Raw genomic sequence first — 18,271 nt, 5'->3', positions numbered from 1 at the left:
CTTTTCTACTCACATAGCATGCACGTAAAAAATACCTTGCTTCCTCTTACTTCTGAGTGTTTTTGATAACTTGGTGGTACTGTGACAGGAAATCACAGTAATTGAAATAATGTTTTGGACTTGACTCTGACTTTCTGTCCACAGGGTCTGGCTTCTCACTTATTTGCAGACCAGACCACACTGCCTTCCTCAGTTTCCCCTCTCCCTTGGCCATTGTGTCACAGGGTGTCTTCTCTCTGTAGAGGCCAGAGCTTTGTAAATAATACAGTTCCTATGTAATATAATAAACTTAATGTTTTTTAAATTGTAAGACTAATACTCCTAACCGTATTCTGATGCCTCATTAGCTTTGCTAATTCATATTTCTTTATTGCTAAGACCTGCTGTTCATTTAGAGTTACTGATACTGAAAATAACTCTACAAACTATAAAGCTGAACATTTTTATAGTTTTCATAACCTGCCATTAATGTATATTAAATACCTCCCTAACTTACCAGTATTTGCTCCTTCTCTATCTTCTTATTCTTTTTAATAAGATAACATACACGATATTATAAACCAAAGAGTTGGTTTTTCTGTCAGATTATCTTACCATGTCCCAGATTTGATTAGGGTGTCTTTTGATGACAAAGATGTTTTATTACCAGTAAGTACACTACTCAACATTATACATATTATTTTCTATCTTCTTAAAAAAAATTCGAAGTCTTCTTTTGAGACAATCAAGATTTAGTGGAGTTCTACTTTGCTTAATACATTCCTTCTCATTAATGATATTTTTGGGGGGGATTTATGAGAGTTTTTGGATTAAAAAACCCAGCCATCAATTTTTCTGCTAACTCTGTAGATGATGTGTTATTTTAGTGATAAATGATTGTTTAGTTAAAGGTCAATCTACTACTTTATCAAAGTTCAGTATTATAACAAAATATTTAAGTGTGAATATTTGACCTATAGTTGCTTTTTAAAATAAATTAACATCTATTATTTTGTGTGTTTGAGTATGAGACAAATAATGGCGCATTTTGCTTGAGAAATTGTTAGGTTGCAGAGGCAGGTTTGGCATCTTGCACATGCTGCCTTCTTTAATTCTCACAGTTGCCCGCCGAGGGTCTGTGAGGCTTTAGAAACTAAGGCTCAGAAGGAAGAGTTTAAGTTACTTGTCCAATGTGTCATTGAAAATTAGCAGTGGTGCTATCTTGTGCCCTCAAATACTGTGCTATACAAACATAGGAAAACCACAGAGCTCTCTGGCCAAGTCCCTCTCTGTAAAGGAAGGCTGCAATATCATCCCAGAGTAGTGTCATGAGGATTTAATGAAACAGTGTTTGTAAAATGTTTATGCCCTCAGTACTCACTCATACAGCAAACACTCAGAATATCTAGGGTTTATAATAGTAATTTAACCAAGAACGTATTCTCCAAACATGTTATTACTGAATTTTGCTAATGATTGATTCTGTCGATATTTATGGAGTCTGTTTAGCACTGGGGATACAGGGGTGACTAAGGAACACAGAGGCTGGAACAACAAAACTGTTTAAAGGGAATACTGACATGGCATGCTTCAAGAAAACATCATTAAGAAGGGGCAGTGTTGACATAGAGGCAGGGCTGGTGGGTTGTAAACTCAGGCATTGGGGGAAAGATTCTAAAACTGGCTTTGAAGCATTGATAGCATTTTCCACCACTGCATCCTGGGGAGGACCTTCTAGGAAACGGAGCAGAACAGGTAAAGTGAGAAACGTGAAATATGTATGGCCAGGAGAGAAATCTCCAAAGGGTAGGTAAGAAGAGGATTCTGGGGATCAGGACCAGGACTGGAAACTGTGTCATTGGATCTTACATGCCAGACTGATGAGTTTGCATAGAGATTTTCTCCAGCTGGAAAATGATACATTTTTCCTAAGGAAAAAATGCATCTGCTGGCACGGTATTAACAATAAATGCAGAAATTGCCTTAAAGATTTTCAAATGGATCTCCATGGAGTGTGGTAATTATTGCTCCAGGAACTAACAAAATGAAGCTAATACATATTTTATTCATTTTTTTGGAAGATAAAAGAATCGTGAATCATTTCTCCACATGTATTACAACTAAAGCAATATTTGTTTTCATAATTTCATGCTCAGCTTCATTTCAAGTTGGAGGTTAACTTGGGGATACTTTGTAACTTTAGGGTTTGTATGTGTGCTATTATCAAAGGCATTGAGGAAGAGCACAGAGTTGAGTTAGTTTTTGACTTCATTATCTGCAGTTGAACTTTTGTCCAGTACAGCAGTTTATGGTGGTGTTCCACGATGAGCAATTATTATCACCTGTTTGAACATAAATTTATAACTTGTTTTTACTATTAGGGATAACATATAAAATGAAGATTATATGTAGCTAGTTTGGAGACAAAAGCTTTGTCTTACTCAAATAGGTCTTACTGAGATTACTTGATAATTTTAGTGTCTTTCATACATCTACTTTCAGATTATTAAACAAGTTATGATTATGAGACATTGGAAAACTTAAATTCAGACTTTTTTTTTGAAACAAATAATCTACAATAGTATTTTAGGGGTTTCCAGAACTGTTTTTTAAATGTTAAGGACTCTTCCTTACAGAAGGCAAGTTACCTGTTTGGTATTAGAAGTCTTAATAATTAGTACTATTGCTTTATTTATTTATTAATCTGGACAGGCTATGTTCTGTCTTGATTGATGCTTAAAAATGAAAACTTGTGATTTTGTAGGGATTTTCATTGTTTTTTAAACATTGAAATATTCTCCTTCAAATATTATTGATGATTAAATGTACAAGCACTTATTTAGCGTTTTACATAGTACACGATGAAGTCTTTATTATGATTAAAAAGACAAAGTTGTAGCCATAAAAATGTCAATTGTTAAAGAGGCTGATAATGTAATTAATTAAAAAATTGCTTTCTATTTTTAAACCAACAGCTAATGACTGCAGTTACAAAATAATGATCCTACCAACAAGCTCTAAATAGCTTTTGAGCCCTTTCTTAAAAATACATATCTGTTTGTCATATGAGATCTAATCATATTCTTATCTTCTGACAGATGGTTTATATACTTACAAATATTATTCTTATAGCATTAAAGGAATATAATTAAGGCTGCTCCATTTTCATATTCATATGACTATTTGTTTTCTTAAATTCTTTAAAACTTTTACTTTGTTTTTTTTTAGGTCTCTTTTAAAACTTAGTGCTATATTTAAGTACTTGTTTTAACAAATTAACCAGATCTCCATTTTTTCCTGGTCTTTTGTAATTTATAAAAATGTCCAGTTCTTAGAATCTTGCCTTGTTCTTATTCTTTCTTTCCTGTGAATCAGTAAACAGTTGCCACCTGATGTGAATAATCTCTCATATAATGATAACTTTCTATCTCCATGGAGTACTCAGAGAAAATTATGTGTTTTTTGTTAATATTAGATAAAGACATTTTTCATTTTTTTATGCAGTCCATTATGATGTACAGTAGCATCTAGCTTCTTAAAAAAATCCTTTGTATTAAATTTCTATGTAATCCATCATAAGAGAACATAACATTCTTTAGTTGCAGTGTTTTTTAATTTAATGAAATTGAATCTGGGCCTTCCCGGTGGTGCAGCGGTTGAGCGCTGGGTTGCAAAGCTGCCCGCAGCCTATGCAGTGCTGGTTCAATCCAGTGAGGGTTCCACATGGTGTGCAGACCTCTCCTGCCACCCACTGCTCCCCTCAGCAGTGTATTTCGTCACTCTGCCTGTTCTACTCTCCGCTCTGGCTCTGGTGAATTCTCTCACCCTCCCATACTTCTGACTGTACCCAGTGCTTGTATAAATAAATAAATAAATAAATCTTAAAAAAAAAAAAAACTTATAAAAAAAATCAAATTTGATGAAGGAAGAATTGTTCTTATCAAGTAATCTTTGGCATTACTATTAACACATTCAAACACATATTACAATAATTAGATATTTCTTTTGTGGTTAGTGAATCAGGATGTCAAAGCAAATATATAATCATTGGTCAAGTTGGATGATTTTTCTCAATATATTTCAATGGTGGTGTATTCTTTTAGGTTAAAAGGAGAAAGTAAGCAGGTGATGGAATATAGAAAAAGACTAGATGAGCTTATTTGTTGGTTAACGAAGGCTGAGAATGCTGTGCAGAAGAGATCAACCACTGAGCTGCAAAAAAACCTGCAAGAATTAACAGTAAGCGGTTTAGCTATCTCTGCATTTGCCAATGCTTTTCCACTCATGAATGTTTACTCTATAAATAACACGTTGCATGACTGAAGAAAAAAAGGGGAAAAAGACTTTGTACTTTGTGGTAAATATGGTGAACTTGAAAGAGGAACTTCTTTTTAAGAGCAGCTATAATTTTGGTCTTTAAATAAGGCTTTGCACACAGGTGTGATAAATCATTGTCATCTGAATATTAGATATAGATTTTTAGGTTATTTCAAACAGATTTTACCATTTTAGAACATATTAATTCTGTGAAGTGTATTTTTTTTACTTTCAGATTTGGAAGATAATTATGGATAAATGTGGGTTTTAGAAGAAAACTGAATGACTTGCATAGTAACTCATTGCAACTTACTGTGGGGTTAGTCTCATGGGTGCATTAATTAATTATTCTCTGCACCCAGCAAGAATTATTTATGATTGTGTATTTATATAATATGTAAAAAATGCATAAAGACATATATATGTAAATATATCCAAGTATCCATATTTAATTAAATATTTTTATTGTAGAATAATAGACTCAAATTTTTATTAAAAATTATGAGTGTGTGTATATACACGTGTGTATGCATAAAAGAAAATCTATAAGGAAGCCCATTAAATTGATGAGATTTTGTCTAAAGGCACATAAACTGAAGAATTTGGGAAAAAAGACTTTTAATAAGAGTAGAGAATAGTGTGTGGCAAACAGCTATTAAGTTTTACATTCAAAATGTGACAACTAAATTACAGAATTGTTCTTTTATCTAAAAATTACAATGGTTTTCTTGGAACATCCCATTTGCAAACAATCCGGTGCAATCGCTGCGGCTAGGACAGTGTGCTCAGGCGGGGTCGCGAATAGAGATAAGACACATAAATGCTCCTGCTGTTTCTTATTCGCTTAATTGAGGTAACATTGGCTTATAACATGACATAGGTTTCAGGTGTACAGATTTATATATCAACATCTGTTTGTATCACGCTTGTCACCAAAAGTTTAGTTTCCATCCAATCACTATGTAATTGACTCTTTTTACTACCATTTATTTTATATTTTAATTTACTTTTGATTAGAAGAACTGGGGTGTAGGCCACAGGAGCAGGGGTTGGGAGGATGTGTGGGTGTGTGAGAGACAGAGACAGAGTGGGAAGCAGAACAGGTGTCTCTGCTGAAATACACTGCTGAGGGGAATAGCGGGGTCTCCTGTGGCATGTGGGTCACCTCCCTGGCTGGGAATCAAACTATTAGGCCACAGCCAGCATAGTTTTGAGACTTAACCCCTAGGCCACCAGGAAGGCCCCCTACTGCTGTTTCTTTTTTGCCTTCGTAAGTACAGACATCACTTTCATTATCTAAGCAATGGAAATATAACATTGCTTCACTGAGAAGATCGCAGGGGATGGAGTGTGGAGAGTGTTTGCACATGTGAACACACAAGGTGTTCATTCCATTATGTATTAGTTTTAGTTTGTCCATGTAGGTACAGACCTTTTATGTTTTTTCCATGAAAGGACTTAAAAGTCCAAATTTATGAGATTATTTTCCCAAATTATATTACTCTCTTTTAAAAATTAGACATAATGTTGTCTTAGTTTTAGGTGTTCATGTAATGATTAGATATTTCTACCTATTACAAAATGATCAACAGAAGAAAGTATAGTTACTATCCATCACCATTTTTACAAATTTTTTTTTCTTGTGATGAAGAAGAAAATCTTTATTATAGTTCTTTCTAGTATAGTTCTGGAGATTTCTCCAGTGTGTCAACCTTTTAACTATATATCTCTTCTGACTTCTTCAGGACTTAACCAGGGAAATGGATATTCAAGATGAAAAACTCAAATGGTTGAATAGAAATGAATTGGAAATGCTTTCTGATAAAAGTCTGAGTTTACATGAAAGAGAGAAAATTTCAGAAAGCCTAAAAACTGTAAATCTGACATGGAATAAGGTATGTATTAACAATTACTGTGACAATTTTTTATGTTTATTGATTTTTGCTGTCAAAGTGGAATTACTTAAGAGTTTTACTTTTAAATATTTTTAAATATGATCACATTTTATTAATGGTTACTAGTATTTATGAATTTGTTTTTCTGTCAGGAATAGAAGTATGTATTTTCAGGAATGTGTTTTATTTTATATCAACATTCTTGGTCTAAGGCATTTAACATTATATTCTGCAATAAATAAGAAGCTTATTTTAGAATTAGACATTAAATTTCCAGTAATTGTACTAGAAATGACTTTTCACATCTGTATATTTATTTTTAACTATTATATTTTATTCACTTGATATAGATGTATTAAGTTTTATGTGGAATGTAATGGGGGTGTAGGCCAGAGGTGTGGAGGTGAGAGGATTCACTGGAGACAGAGTGGGGAACAGAACAGGCAGACTGACTGAAACACACTGCTGAGGGGAGCAGCAGGTGAGACAGGAGAGGTCTGCTCGCCATGTGGGTCAACTCCCTGGCTGGGGATTGAACTCAGGCCGTCAAGGTGAGAGCGCTGAGACTTAACCCCTAGGCCACCTGGGAGACCCTCCTCTTGAACCTTTAAAATGGTAACCATCATTCTCTCTCCGGTGGTAAAGGCACTTTATTGGTTTGGCCTCTCTGCTTGAGAATTACTGCCTGGCTGAGTCCCTGTCATTGATGAATCACTCATATTTGTCTCTGGCCCTGCCCTTTCTCTTTACTCCAGGCCAACACATGCAACTGCCTGCTTAGCATTTCTGCTTGGATGCTTCTAGACTGACTTGCACCTCCCCTTGTGCTGATTTCCTCCCACCTCAGTTTCTGGTACTTACAGCCTTATTGTTAGGTCAAAATTCATGGTGTTGGGCATCCCTGGTGGCGCAAGGGGTTAAGCACCGCACTGTGGGGCAATCCACAGCCTCTGCAGCACAGTTTGATCCTGGGCCGGCCAGGGAGCAACACACATGGTGCAGCAGACCTCTCCTGACTCACCCGCTGCTCCCCTCAGCAGTGTGTTTCACTCAATCTGCCTGTTCTGCTTCCTGCTCTGTCTCTGGTGAATCCTCTAAGCCCCCGCATCTTTGGCCTGTACCCCAGCTCTTGTATGCATAAATAAATAAAAAAATCTTTTTTTTTTTTTTGAAGAAACTTTTTTTAAAAGATTTATTTATTTATTTATACAAGCACTGGGTACAGTCAGAAGCGCGGGAGGGTGAGAGAATTCACCAGAGTGGGAAATAGAACAGGCAGACTGATGAAATATACTGCTGAGGGGAGCAGCGGGCGGCAGGAGAGGTCTGCACGCCATGTGGGACCCTCGCCCTGCGGCTGGGTATCGAACCAGTGCTGCAGAGGCTGCGGGCAGCTTCGCAACCCAGTGCTCAACTGCTGCGCCACCGGGGAGGCCCAATAAAAAAATCTTGAAAAAAATCATAGTGTTAACATTATGATATGTGAATCATATCTCAAAAAAGAGCAAAACCTTGGATTCACCACCATCAGCTTCTTTTTCAGATACCTATCCATTTGATGGAAATGGCTCTATGGCTATATTTACATAATAGCAACATTTTAACAATGGCGGGTATGGGGTGTGTGCTGTGCATTCTCTCAGCCTTTCTTAAGCTTGAAAAGGTTTATGCATCTCACTGCTCTTATTGCTTCTCTTATGTGCTTCTCTCTGCTCTTATTGTCCTTATCTTGTTTCAAGCCTCCATCTTGTCTTGTCTTGATTACTGTACTGTCCTTCTCACTGGCTTCCCTGCTTTCGTCTTTGTCCTTTGTCAATCTGTTCTCAACAGAGCAGCCAAAGAAACTTGTTAAAATAGAATTCAGATCAAGGAACTCCCCTAAGTTAAGCCCACGGATAGTTTTCCATTTCACTCAGTACAGGCTGACATCCTTCCTGTGACTTGTGAGTTCCCAAGTGTTCTGGCTTCCTGTTTTCTCTCTGACTTCATCAATGGCTCTCTCCCCCTTACACTTCTGTTCAGATATGTTGGCCCCATGTTAAACACGTCAGACTCAGCTTGACCATATTCAGTCAGAACACATTTATTTAACAGGAAAGATGTCAGTGGATATTGAGTAGAGGAGGTCTTGGTGGTTTCTTTTGGGAGCACTATGTCAGACAAAGCCAAAACTGCCTCATCTTAGGTGTTCTTACATATTTTACTCAGGTGAAAATGACTGTTCAAGGCCAAGTGGTGCTTGCTGTGCAGGGAATTCCAATAGACCCATCTTGGGAAATATTTGTTTGGGGTATTTCATTCATTCATGCATTTGTTCATTCACTCAGTAGCTTTTTGCTCAACTTTCAGTTATGCCAGATACCCTTTTAAGAACTGGCATTACAGTAGACTATAATACTGGTTCTAATCCAAGGAGCTTATCATGAGTGAGATGAACGGACAGTTATAACCTACAGGTGTCCATGGCGACACCTATTAAGAGTAACCTGGACAGTTTTGTGGAGGAGATCATATCCAAGCTAATTAGTAAGGATCAGCTAAGCATTGGTCAAATGAAGATTCGGAGAAAAAGTGGTAGGGAGAAGCAAGTGAAAAGGCTTACAGGAGACAAGAGAGTTGGCACAGTGCTTTTGGATCCTAGATGTAGCTCAGAGTGGAATGTGGAGATGAGCATTGCTTCCAGAGACCAGGTACAGCAGCCTCACCTTGTATCACAAGGAGTCTGAGGTGCATCTTGAGAATAATTCATGACCTTGAGGGCAGCAGGCAGTTGTTGATGGATTGCAAGCAGGGAAAGTCACATTTTGAAAGATCATTGTTGCTTCACCATAGATCCTTGGTGCAGTGATCCTAAGGATGGATGTAGAAGGGTGAGTTAGATTTGTTAGAAAAATCTTCAAAGGGAATGTTTAATCATTAGAAAAGTTTGTAAAGGCTGACAGATGAATTTAGATTTGGAAAAGCCTGAATATTGAGTTGACAGAAAGAGCGTGACTGAAGATAATGGTTTTGGGAATTTTCAGCCTCTAAAAACTCCACATGATAGATGGCACCATTAGAAATCAAAACTCAGAGGCCCAGGTCAAGGGTAAGAAGACCAAAAAATCTATCCTGCAAACTGTTGGTGTTTGATGGATGGCAGAGGAAAATGAGCTGGTGAAGGACACTTAGAAGATCAGAGAAAGGAGCAAAGCCAGAACTACAGAATATGACAGAATTCAAAGGGGTGGGATGGGGGAATAAGAGCATTAACACTGTGGAGGGCCAGGGCAGCTGAAGACTGGATGCCATTCTTGATAGTAATTCCAGTGGAGAGAGGGACCAAGCCAGGTCACAGAGGACATTGATGGAGACAGAAGCTTAAGCATTGACTGGAAGAAAATCGACAGAGCTACCTTTTTTTTTTTTTTAACTTACCACAAATTTATTAAAAGCTAGAAAGCCATGAATTGATCACAAATCTATTAAAATTGCAAAGTGTATCTGTAAATGTGCTAAGCAGCAGAAATGACTAGAGTTCCTCCAAACCCTGTCTGCATGCCCTGTGAAAATATAATCATCTTGATTTATAAAATAGTCTCTTTCTGTTTGGCCCAATGCTGTAGGTCTCCAGAGAGGTGCCCAGCACCCTGAAGGAGTGCATCCAGGAGCCTTGTTCTGTTTCTCAGACAAGAATTGCTGGTAAGATGCCATTATTCCTGTACAAAAGAATTCTTTATCATCATCGAATAATTTTGTCATTATGAGTGTCTATATGAGATAGAAAAAATGTATTTGAGATGTGTTGGGATTGTGATTTATTATTCCACTTAAAATTACTGGGAAAAAATATCTTGCTGAGCAGGATGTGGTGTGTCCCTGGCCTTCCTTTCCATGGGAGGTAAGATATTCTGTCTTCCTTGGGACTTGGGTGGGAGCTGGGCCTTCGCAGATTCTGCTGAAGGTAAGTGGGGAGGCCAGGTGGGAAACTGGGGACTAATTAATGTTTTGGGACAAGCAGTTTGTCAGGAAATGAGTTGGAGCCACTGTGTTAATACACTCAGGGTGTGTGCAGTGGGCGCTGATCATGACTGAGGACAAGGTTTAGATATTCCTGGAAGCAGGTGTGAGGTGGGATTTAGGACTCATCATTCCAAGGAAGCTGCTTACTGGCACATGCTGACCACTTAGATGTGGAGGACAAGAGTTTTCTCAGTGCTTATTTTCTTCGCCCCTCACCAAGTAAACTCTACCTGCTGTAACCATGGCCTGCGGACTCTCTGAGTCACCTCACCTCTTCTCTTCATCACCCAGCAAAACCACACACGTGATTAAACCGCCTGCCTCCTCCTCGGTGACCATGGCAGCCCCTGCTGTGGGTTCTCCTCCTACCTTTCCGCCCTCCACACTTCCCTCCTCCACCCCTTTCTCCTGCTTTTCCTCCTCAGGAGTTGGAAAAAATGATGAGTGACAAGATGTTTGTTTTCACTTGAGATTGAAAATTTGCTGTAGGCAAAATTTATATTGTCATTTATTTGTATTTCCCAGTACCTTGTCCAAGAAATACCTGACTGGTTTAGTTAATTAATACCCAAAACACTTGAGTTAAATTTGGGGAATGTTCCCTTGCAAATAGAAGCTCAATTCCATAGCCATGGGGAGGAGACTTGATAGAATGGGTTGTCTTACGTTTTCACATATTATGCAGGGTAGCATGGAAAATATAAATGCATTTTTATTATTTATTTATTTTTTTAAAATTTATTTATTTATTTATGCAAGCACTGGGTACAGTCAGAAGCGCGGGAGGGTGAGAGAATTCACCAGAGCCAGAGCAGGGAGCAGAGCAGGCAGAAGGACCGAAGTACACTGCTGAGGGGAGCAGCGGGCGGCAGGAGAGGTCTGCGCGCCATGTGGGACCCTCCTCCGGTGGCCGGGGAGCAGCCGGGGATCGAACCGGCACTGCAGAGGCTGCGGGCAGCTTCGCAACCCAGCGCTCAACCGCTGCGCCACCGGGGAGGCCCATAAATGCATTTTTAAAAGTCTGAAAAAGGGACACAAAACTATTCCCCCAGTGGTTAGGTGGTTCATTTTTGACAAGCTATTCATCCATGAGATAGGTATGAATTTCACTGTCCCGTCCCTCTCCTCCTGCACAATGTTTTGTTTCTTTTTTTTTTTTAAATTATATCATATAAAAGAAACATTTTAAAGTAAAAAATTCATTTAATAAACACCTTTATAGTGTTGTGTGCCTGCCATCTCTGTATTATTCCAAAATATTTCCAGCACCCCAAAGTTAAATCTCTGACTCAGCCAGCAGTTCCTCCCTATTTCCTTCTACCCCCAGCTCCTGGTAACCACTTTTCTGTCTCTTGTCTGCATCGATTGATCTGTTTTGGATATTTCCCATTACAGATCTCATATGATGCTGCTTTCACTGAGCATGTTGCTTTTTAGGTGCATCCATACTGACTTCTTGCTTAGAAAGTAAAACATAAATTTAAAGATATTTATTAGTTTAAAATAGTGAATGTTAATGAAAATATTTTAAAAATATTAATACAAGAAATTATTATTTTCCAAAAAATCAAATTTACTAGAAAAGTGGCTTTGTTTTCCATTAAAAAAATCAAATTTCTGGTCTACAAGATGACTGCTGGATTCTCACATCTGCTGCTGCCCTTTAGTGTGGTGACAGCACATCCACTCTACACTTGGGAAAGAGTGAATATGAAAAGCAAATACTTGATGGTGATAATCGTTTAGGCCTCACACCCCTTAGAGCACTATCGAGACCTTATGCCCCACAGACATCATTTTGCAAACCAATGACCTGTGGATATATCCTATTTCTTTTCTGTTTGTAGTCACACACATGTGTGGTTGAGCCTTTTTACTGTATGTGTATTGTCTTTCTTGATTCCTCTTCCATGTGTTGTCTGTTAATATTTTTGGAGTTTAAAAATTATTTGTGGGCCTCCCCAGTGGCGCAGGTTATTGGGTGCTGCGCTGTGAAGCTGTCCGCAGCCTCCGCAGTGCAGGTTCGATCCCAGCCAGCTGGCAAGAATCCCACATGGCACAGCAGACCTCTCCTGTCTTGTCCACTACTCCCCTCAGCAGTGTAATTCAGTCTATCTGCTTGTTCTGTTCCCTGCTCTGTCTCTGGTGAATCCTCTCACCCTCCTGCACATCTGGCCTATACCCCAGCTCTTGTATAAAATAAATAAATCTTTAAAAAAATTATTTGTTACCAGTTTCTGGCATTGCAAATACCTTCTCCCTTGGTCTACAACTTTAAAAATATTTATGGTACTATATTAGAATCCTTAGGTGATATTGAACTATTCATAGCTTCCATTTTATTGTAGGACTCTGCTGAAGTCATAAAGATATTCCATATTCTGTACTAAATTATTTTAAATTGTTGGTTTTTATATTGAGATCCTTAATGTAACAAGAGTTAATTTTTCGAAGGTGCTTTGAGGTCATACATGTCCCACCATCTTCCTGCACCAGCCATTGATTACCTCTTTCCCCAGCAGCATTTACTGACCAGCAGATTCCTGCCCATCAACCTATAAAGCAGTAAGCACTTGGAGCTTCTCTTCCGGTGATCGTTTTGAATCATTTATTGAGTTAATTGTTCCTTATTACCTTAGCATAAACTAAATATCTGGTAGGGCATAGCCCTCTACCCAAATTCATCTTTTGGCTGTTCTTGGCCATTTCTCTTCTACATTAGTTTTAAAGTCAGAAATTTGGACTTATGGCTTTGTCAAGTGTATGAAAGCCCATTGGGATTTTGTTAGTACTGAGTCAAATTTACAAATTGACTCTTTTTTTTTTTTGAAATTGTAGTGCCTCATCTAATACACCATATGGTAGAGTGGGTTTCTCATAGATCTATCTATCTATCTATCTATCTATCTATCTATCTATCTATCTATCTATGTATCTATCTATCTATTTTTTACATCATTGTTCATTTTTAAACAATGTTTGCTTCCCTCACTCCCCACCACAGCTGTAGTCCCCATAGCATTTCCTTCCCCAAGGCACCCGTGCACCATCACCACAGTCCCCTGTGCTCCTCCTTCCCTCCCTCCCTCTGATCCCTCTCCCTCCTCCTCCCCTGCAGGATGGCTCTCATTTATAATTGTCTGCTTGTTTTTGTTTTGGTGTGTTTTGTATTGTTATTGTGTTTTGTATTGTTTTCCCCTGATGTCTTATTTGATTCCCCTGTACTCCTCCTATAATGAAACCATCTGACATTTTTCTTTTTTCCTTTTGACTTATTTCACTGAGCATAATTCTTTCTAGCTCCATCCATGTTGCTATGAATGGCATGAGTTTATCTTTTTTGATAGATCTAATAATTCAACCACCTCTTTCATCAAAGAAAACAGACAACCTCCCATCATTAATAAATAAATAAACAGGGCCTCCCCTGGTGGCGCAGCGGTTGAGCACTGGGCTGCGAAGCTGCCCGCAGCCTCTGCAGCCCGGGTTCTATCCCCGGCCTCAGGTGAGGGTCCCACATGGTGCGACAGACCTCTCCTGCCGTGCCCACTGCTCCCCTCAGCAGTGTATTTTGTCAGTCTGGCTGTTCTGTTCCCTGCTCTGGCTCAGGTGAATTCTCTCACCCTCCCGCGCTTCTGCCTGTACCCAGTGCTTGTATAAATAAATAAATAAATATTTAAAAAATAAACAAAAACAGGAAAAAAAGTCAAATCTTTGGGGGAGACAATCTCCAACTTTAAAAGTGAATCCCCCTAGATAAAATTATGGATTTGATTACCCCAACATTTGGGAACATCTATATGTTAAAAAACATATTTAAAGAAATCCTAAAATAGAAACATCATTTTCAAGAATATACCAAGGGTTCGTTCCTTTCTCATCCAGGTTGATAAGAAAGAAGATCAAGAAGGGAGTTATAAATTATACCATATTTGGTTAACAAACTGAAAGCGGTTATTCTCCCTAGTGATAAAAAAAGCCTTTAAGTGAAGACACTGATGAAAGATACGTGTTTATCCATTGAGATGCACAATGTTTTTGGTGTGGGCACAGGATATTTGTATGTTCCACACATGGCTGCTGGATGTTTAACTTTCCAATTTTGATAGAAAGCAATTTGGCCATAAGTATTAATACATTATCTCTCTCTCTCTCTCTCTCTATATATATATATATATATATATGTGTGTGTGTGTGTGTGTTCTGCTTTAGGAAACCTAGGCTAAGGTGATAATCAGCAATGTGGAAAATACCTACACAAAAGATATGCCTTGCAAGTTCTTTTATAAAGTAAAATTTGGGGAGCAAAGCATCCAGCTATAGGAAAAGGGTTAACTAAAAGTGAATAAAAATATATGTAGTAAATTAGAGTAGATATTCACAATGATATTTAGAATGAATAGTTATGTTATAAAGTTAAATGGAAAATAATGCAATAGTGAAATAAATATCTTCATATCATGACAAAAATAATTATGACAAAATAAAGTCACACTCCTAATTTTCTCATGGCTTATTAAAAGAGTTGTTTTTCTTCTTGGTTCGCGTGAGTTATTTCTGATTCAGAGCTGGCCATTTTATTGTAGTCTTGTGAGGGTCTGTGGAATTAACTCCGCGACTACGAGGGACATATAGATATTACTGTCAGAAATACCATAGCCATTTTAGCATGAAAAAACTCTTATTTTTTACTTAAGCTACATTTTATATAACATACATATACAGGTCACCATTACACTACCACAACCAATATAGGTTGTTGGTTTACTAACATTTGCTACATTTTTTATTTCAGCTCATCCTAGTGTCCAAAAGGTGGTGCTAGCATCATCTGCGTCAGATATCCCTGTTCAGTCTCATCCTGCTTCGGAAATCTCGATTCCTGCTGATCTGGATAAAATGATAACAGAACTGGCCGACTGGCTGGTATTGATCGACCAGATGCTGAAGTCCAACATTGTCACTGTCGGGGATGTGAAGGAGATCAATAAGACAGTTTCCCGCATGAAAGTAGGTGCACAGTGTAAAGGCTTGTCATGGAAACACTCAGCACTGAGGTGGACGAAATCTGCCTGCACCCCCCTTGTTTATCCCAGATTCTGGGGAAATGAGCTTAAAAAACTTCTCTCTCTCTCAAACAGCCTTCCTGAGCTTGCTCCGTACTTGGAGATGCACAATGCTTTTTGGACAATGTAAAGCTTTTTTGGCATTTGTCCTGTTTCGGGAAGATCAGCTTCACCAGCTGGAGCTATGGATTCTGTGTTTTTAAATTGTAAAACTGATCTCAATCTGGGCACATAAGAATCAAAGTGTTACCAGTACACCTAGCTTTGATGATGTCAGGTGATTTCTCGATTCACTTTTTCCAACTTACACTTTATAATGAGCTTATTTGTCTAAATGCTGACTTGGAAGAGAGAAGTTCCTAACTCTAAATTTATGACTATACATATATACCATCTAACTTCAATTTGTGAAGTTTTCCCTCCCACACAATCCCCTCTTCCCCATTGTTTGTATTCTATAGGATTACTGAAAATAACACACGTGATAGAAATTGGGAACGTCCAGTCACTAACTTTGATTAAGTGTTTATTGAGTTAAGTATTTTTCTAAGTATTTTACATCTGTTATCTCATTCACTTCTTGAAAAACTCGTGAGATAGGTATTGTTTTTGTTCCCAGGTTACAGGCATCCCAGGCAGAGGCTGTGGCACTGATGCAGGCAGGCGGTGCCAAGGCAGGACCACAGGAGCCAGAGGGCAGCTGCAGGGACCTGTTAGGAGAGCCAGGCTGGAGGGGGACAATGTGAGCTTTAGCCATCCAGAGGCAAAATAAGCGCTGTCCCTGGTATAGGCAGTGGAGTGAGTGCAGACAGGAGTTGGGGAACATGAGGGACACCAAGTCAACATTTGCACAATAAAGAGGTATAGTGGGAAGTGAGAGGCTTTATGGCAGCTCACCTTCATTTTGTGAAGGGGTGGCAGGGCAGCAAGCCCATTTGAACTTCTCGTTTAGAAGCCTTGGCAAGCGTCTATTTTTCCTACTCTTTCTTTAAAATTTTGACTGGACACTGATGATAATCAGGCTCAGTTTTAGTAAGAGACTGAGAATAGTGAGCAGGATGGAGTGGAGACTTACAAGGAAAAAGCTCTTTCTGAGTGACTAAGATGATGCTGTTGCAATTACTGGAAATAAGAAATAGAAAAAAAAAGGGATGTGGATGAGGGTTTGATTGATTTCATTTCAGATATATTGTGTCGAGAGGATCTTAGGCCATTTAGAAGGAAATGATCAGCATTCATTGACATATCTCTCTGGGATTCAGGATTAGTAATTGTGAATAATCCATTTAGAAATAATATTTGATGCTATGGGAGTAATTCAAACCTGCAAAATGACTGAATTCATAAAGAGGAAGAGCTGATAGAGAATCTTTGCCAATTATTTGTACTGGCTGTAAATTGAGTTTTCAAATCTTTAGGGCTAAATATAGTTCTATACTTAAAACATTCTCTTCCTGATATTGTCAACTTTTCTGCCATATTTATCAGTACTGAAGAACAGTAACTTTTTAAAGCTATAGTTTTTCATGTCTATGGTTATTTAATTTGCAATTATTCAGATCAGCATTTTTCTTATAACTCACCTCCATTTCTGTGGATGACACTAGTTTCTATTCACACCTGATAGCAGACATGCAAGGCATGACTGACAGCAATACTTGTTAATATTTTCAGAGCATTTTTTTCAGTTTTCAAAGGGATGCTCATCAATTGAATTTCCTCAGACTGGATATATATGAATCATAAGTAGTTTATTCTTTTGTGGACACAGAAATAAATTGCCTTACTGGAAATCCGGGTAAGAAGTGGGAGAGCTGAGATTTGAACTTGAAACATTTAACTCCAGATCCTGCTTTCTCTGCTGCATCATCAGTGTCACACTATTCCTTATAGGAGGAAGATAGCAATTTGATAGATATGAGAGTTCTTATATCACTTTTGAACTGTTCTTAGCAATCATTTCTTCTCAACAGATCACAAAAGCTGATTTAGAACAGCGCCATCCTCAGCTTGATTATGTTTTCACATTGGCACAGAATTTGAAAAATAAAGCTTCCAGTTCAGATGTGAGAACAGCAATCACAGAAAAATGTGAGTTTAAAAGATTATATGTTATCCTGTTTTCCTGAAAATTGTCTCAAGTACACATACACTCAAAGATTATTCAACTAGTAATTAGTGTTATTTGATGCTGTGATTTATTAATAAATGTAGCTCTTATTTTTATTTTGGTGAACATTGTATAACAGCTATTTTAGAAATTCCTTAAAGTATTAATTGACATCAATTTATACACACCTGATTATGGTGCTGGCAGATATGCTTTGTACAGTGGTCATGAGCTGGCAGCTTATGACCTGGCAGCAACAGAAATATCTTGTCTTATTTTTCTCTCCGTTTTGTTTTCAGCCAGTTTTGTCTGGTTTTCTGGTTTAGTCTGCAAGAAAATATAAACAGGAGCATAGCAAGATGCACAGGGCAAGGGTAGGGAACTCATTTTCCAGACTTTGAACAAAACCACATCTTCCCATCTCTCAACTCATCTTCTCAAAATTCATTCTCAAAATATTTATTGAGCAACTACTATGTACTTATATGCCCAGCACTAATTTGGAATTACTTTAGAGGCAAAATAGAACAAAAGAACAAAAACATGTAGAACAATAATAAGAAATTTGCTCTCTGGCATTAAAGCATCTGTAAAATCTGTATGGCACGCAAAATAGTCTCAGTTCTCAGGAATGTCATCTGGGGACCATCAGAGTCCACTGCATTTTTCCCTCCGTACCGCCCTGGGCCCTGTCTGTAGCTATTTTGTACTATATATATTCTTTAAAACGTCCTGACATTTCCTAGCCTCCTTATTTTATTCGTGTTACTTTTTTCCTCTTGGTCTTTTCTCCCCAGGTGAAATTCTACTTAGCAACTAAAATGTCACTCTCCCTGTGAAGTCTTCCCTATCCTCTTTTGGTCCTCGTGAACTATAACATTTTCTATCTTCAGTTACTGTGG

The 18,271-nt window shown here is 38.1% G+C and overlaps 1 protein-coding gene across 1 annotated transcript in view; it reads left to right on the top strand.

The window, feature by feature from the left end:
• The window catches only part of UTRN (utrophin), a gene marked incomplete at both ends in the record, with an annotated part of 425,527 nt that overhangs the window by 153,353 nt on the left and 253,903 nt on the right, over positions 1-18,271 (top strand). Inside the window, 5 exons of the mRNA XM_084229017.1 lie at positions 4,083-4,218; positions 6,042-6,191; positions 9,797-9,872; positions 14,989-15,203; positions 17,233-17,350. Coding sequence (XP_084085143.1) covers positions 4,083-4,218; positions 6,042-6,191; positions 9,797-9,872; positions 14,989-15,203; positions 17,233-17,350 — 695 coding nt within the window. The remainder of the gene's footprint in view (positions 1-4,082; positions 4,219-6,041; positions 6,192-9,796; positions 9,873-14,988; positions 15,204-17,232; positions 17,351-18,271) is intronic.

The sequence above is a fragment of the Talpa europaea genome, assembly GCF_964194135.1.
Source record: "Talpa europaea genome assembly, chromosome: 2".
Classification (NCBI taxonomy): domain Eukaryota; kingdom Metazoa; phylum Chordata; class Mammalia; order Eulipotyphla; family Talpidae; genus Talpa; species Talpa europaea.
This window is presented reverse-complemented; position numbering and strand designations above follow the sequence as displayed.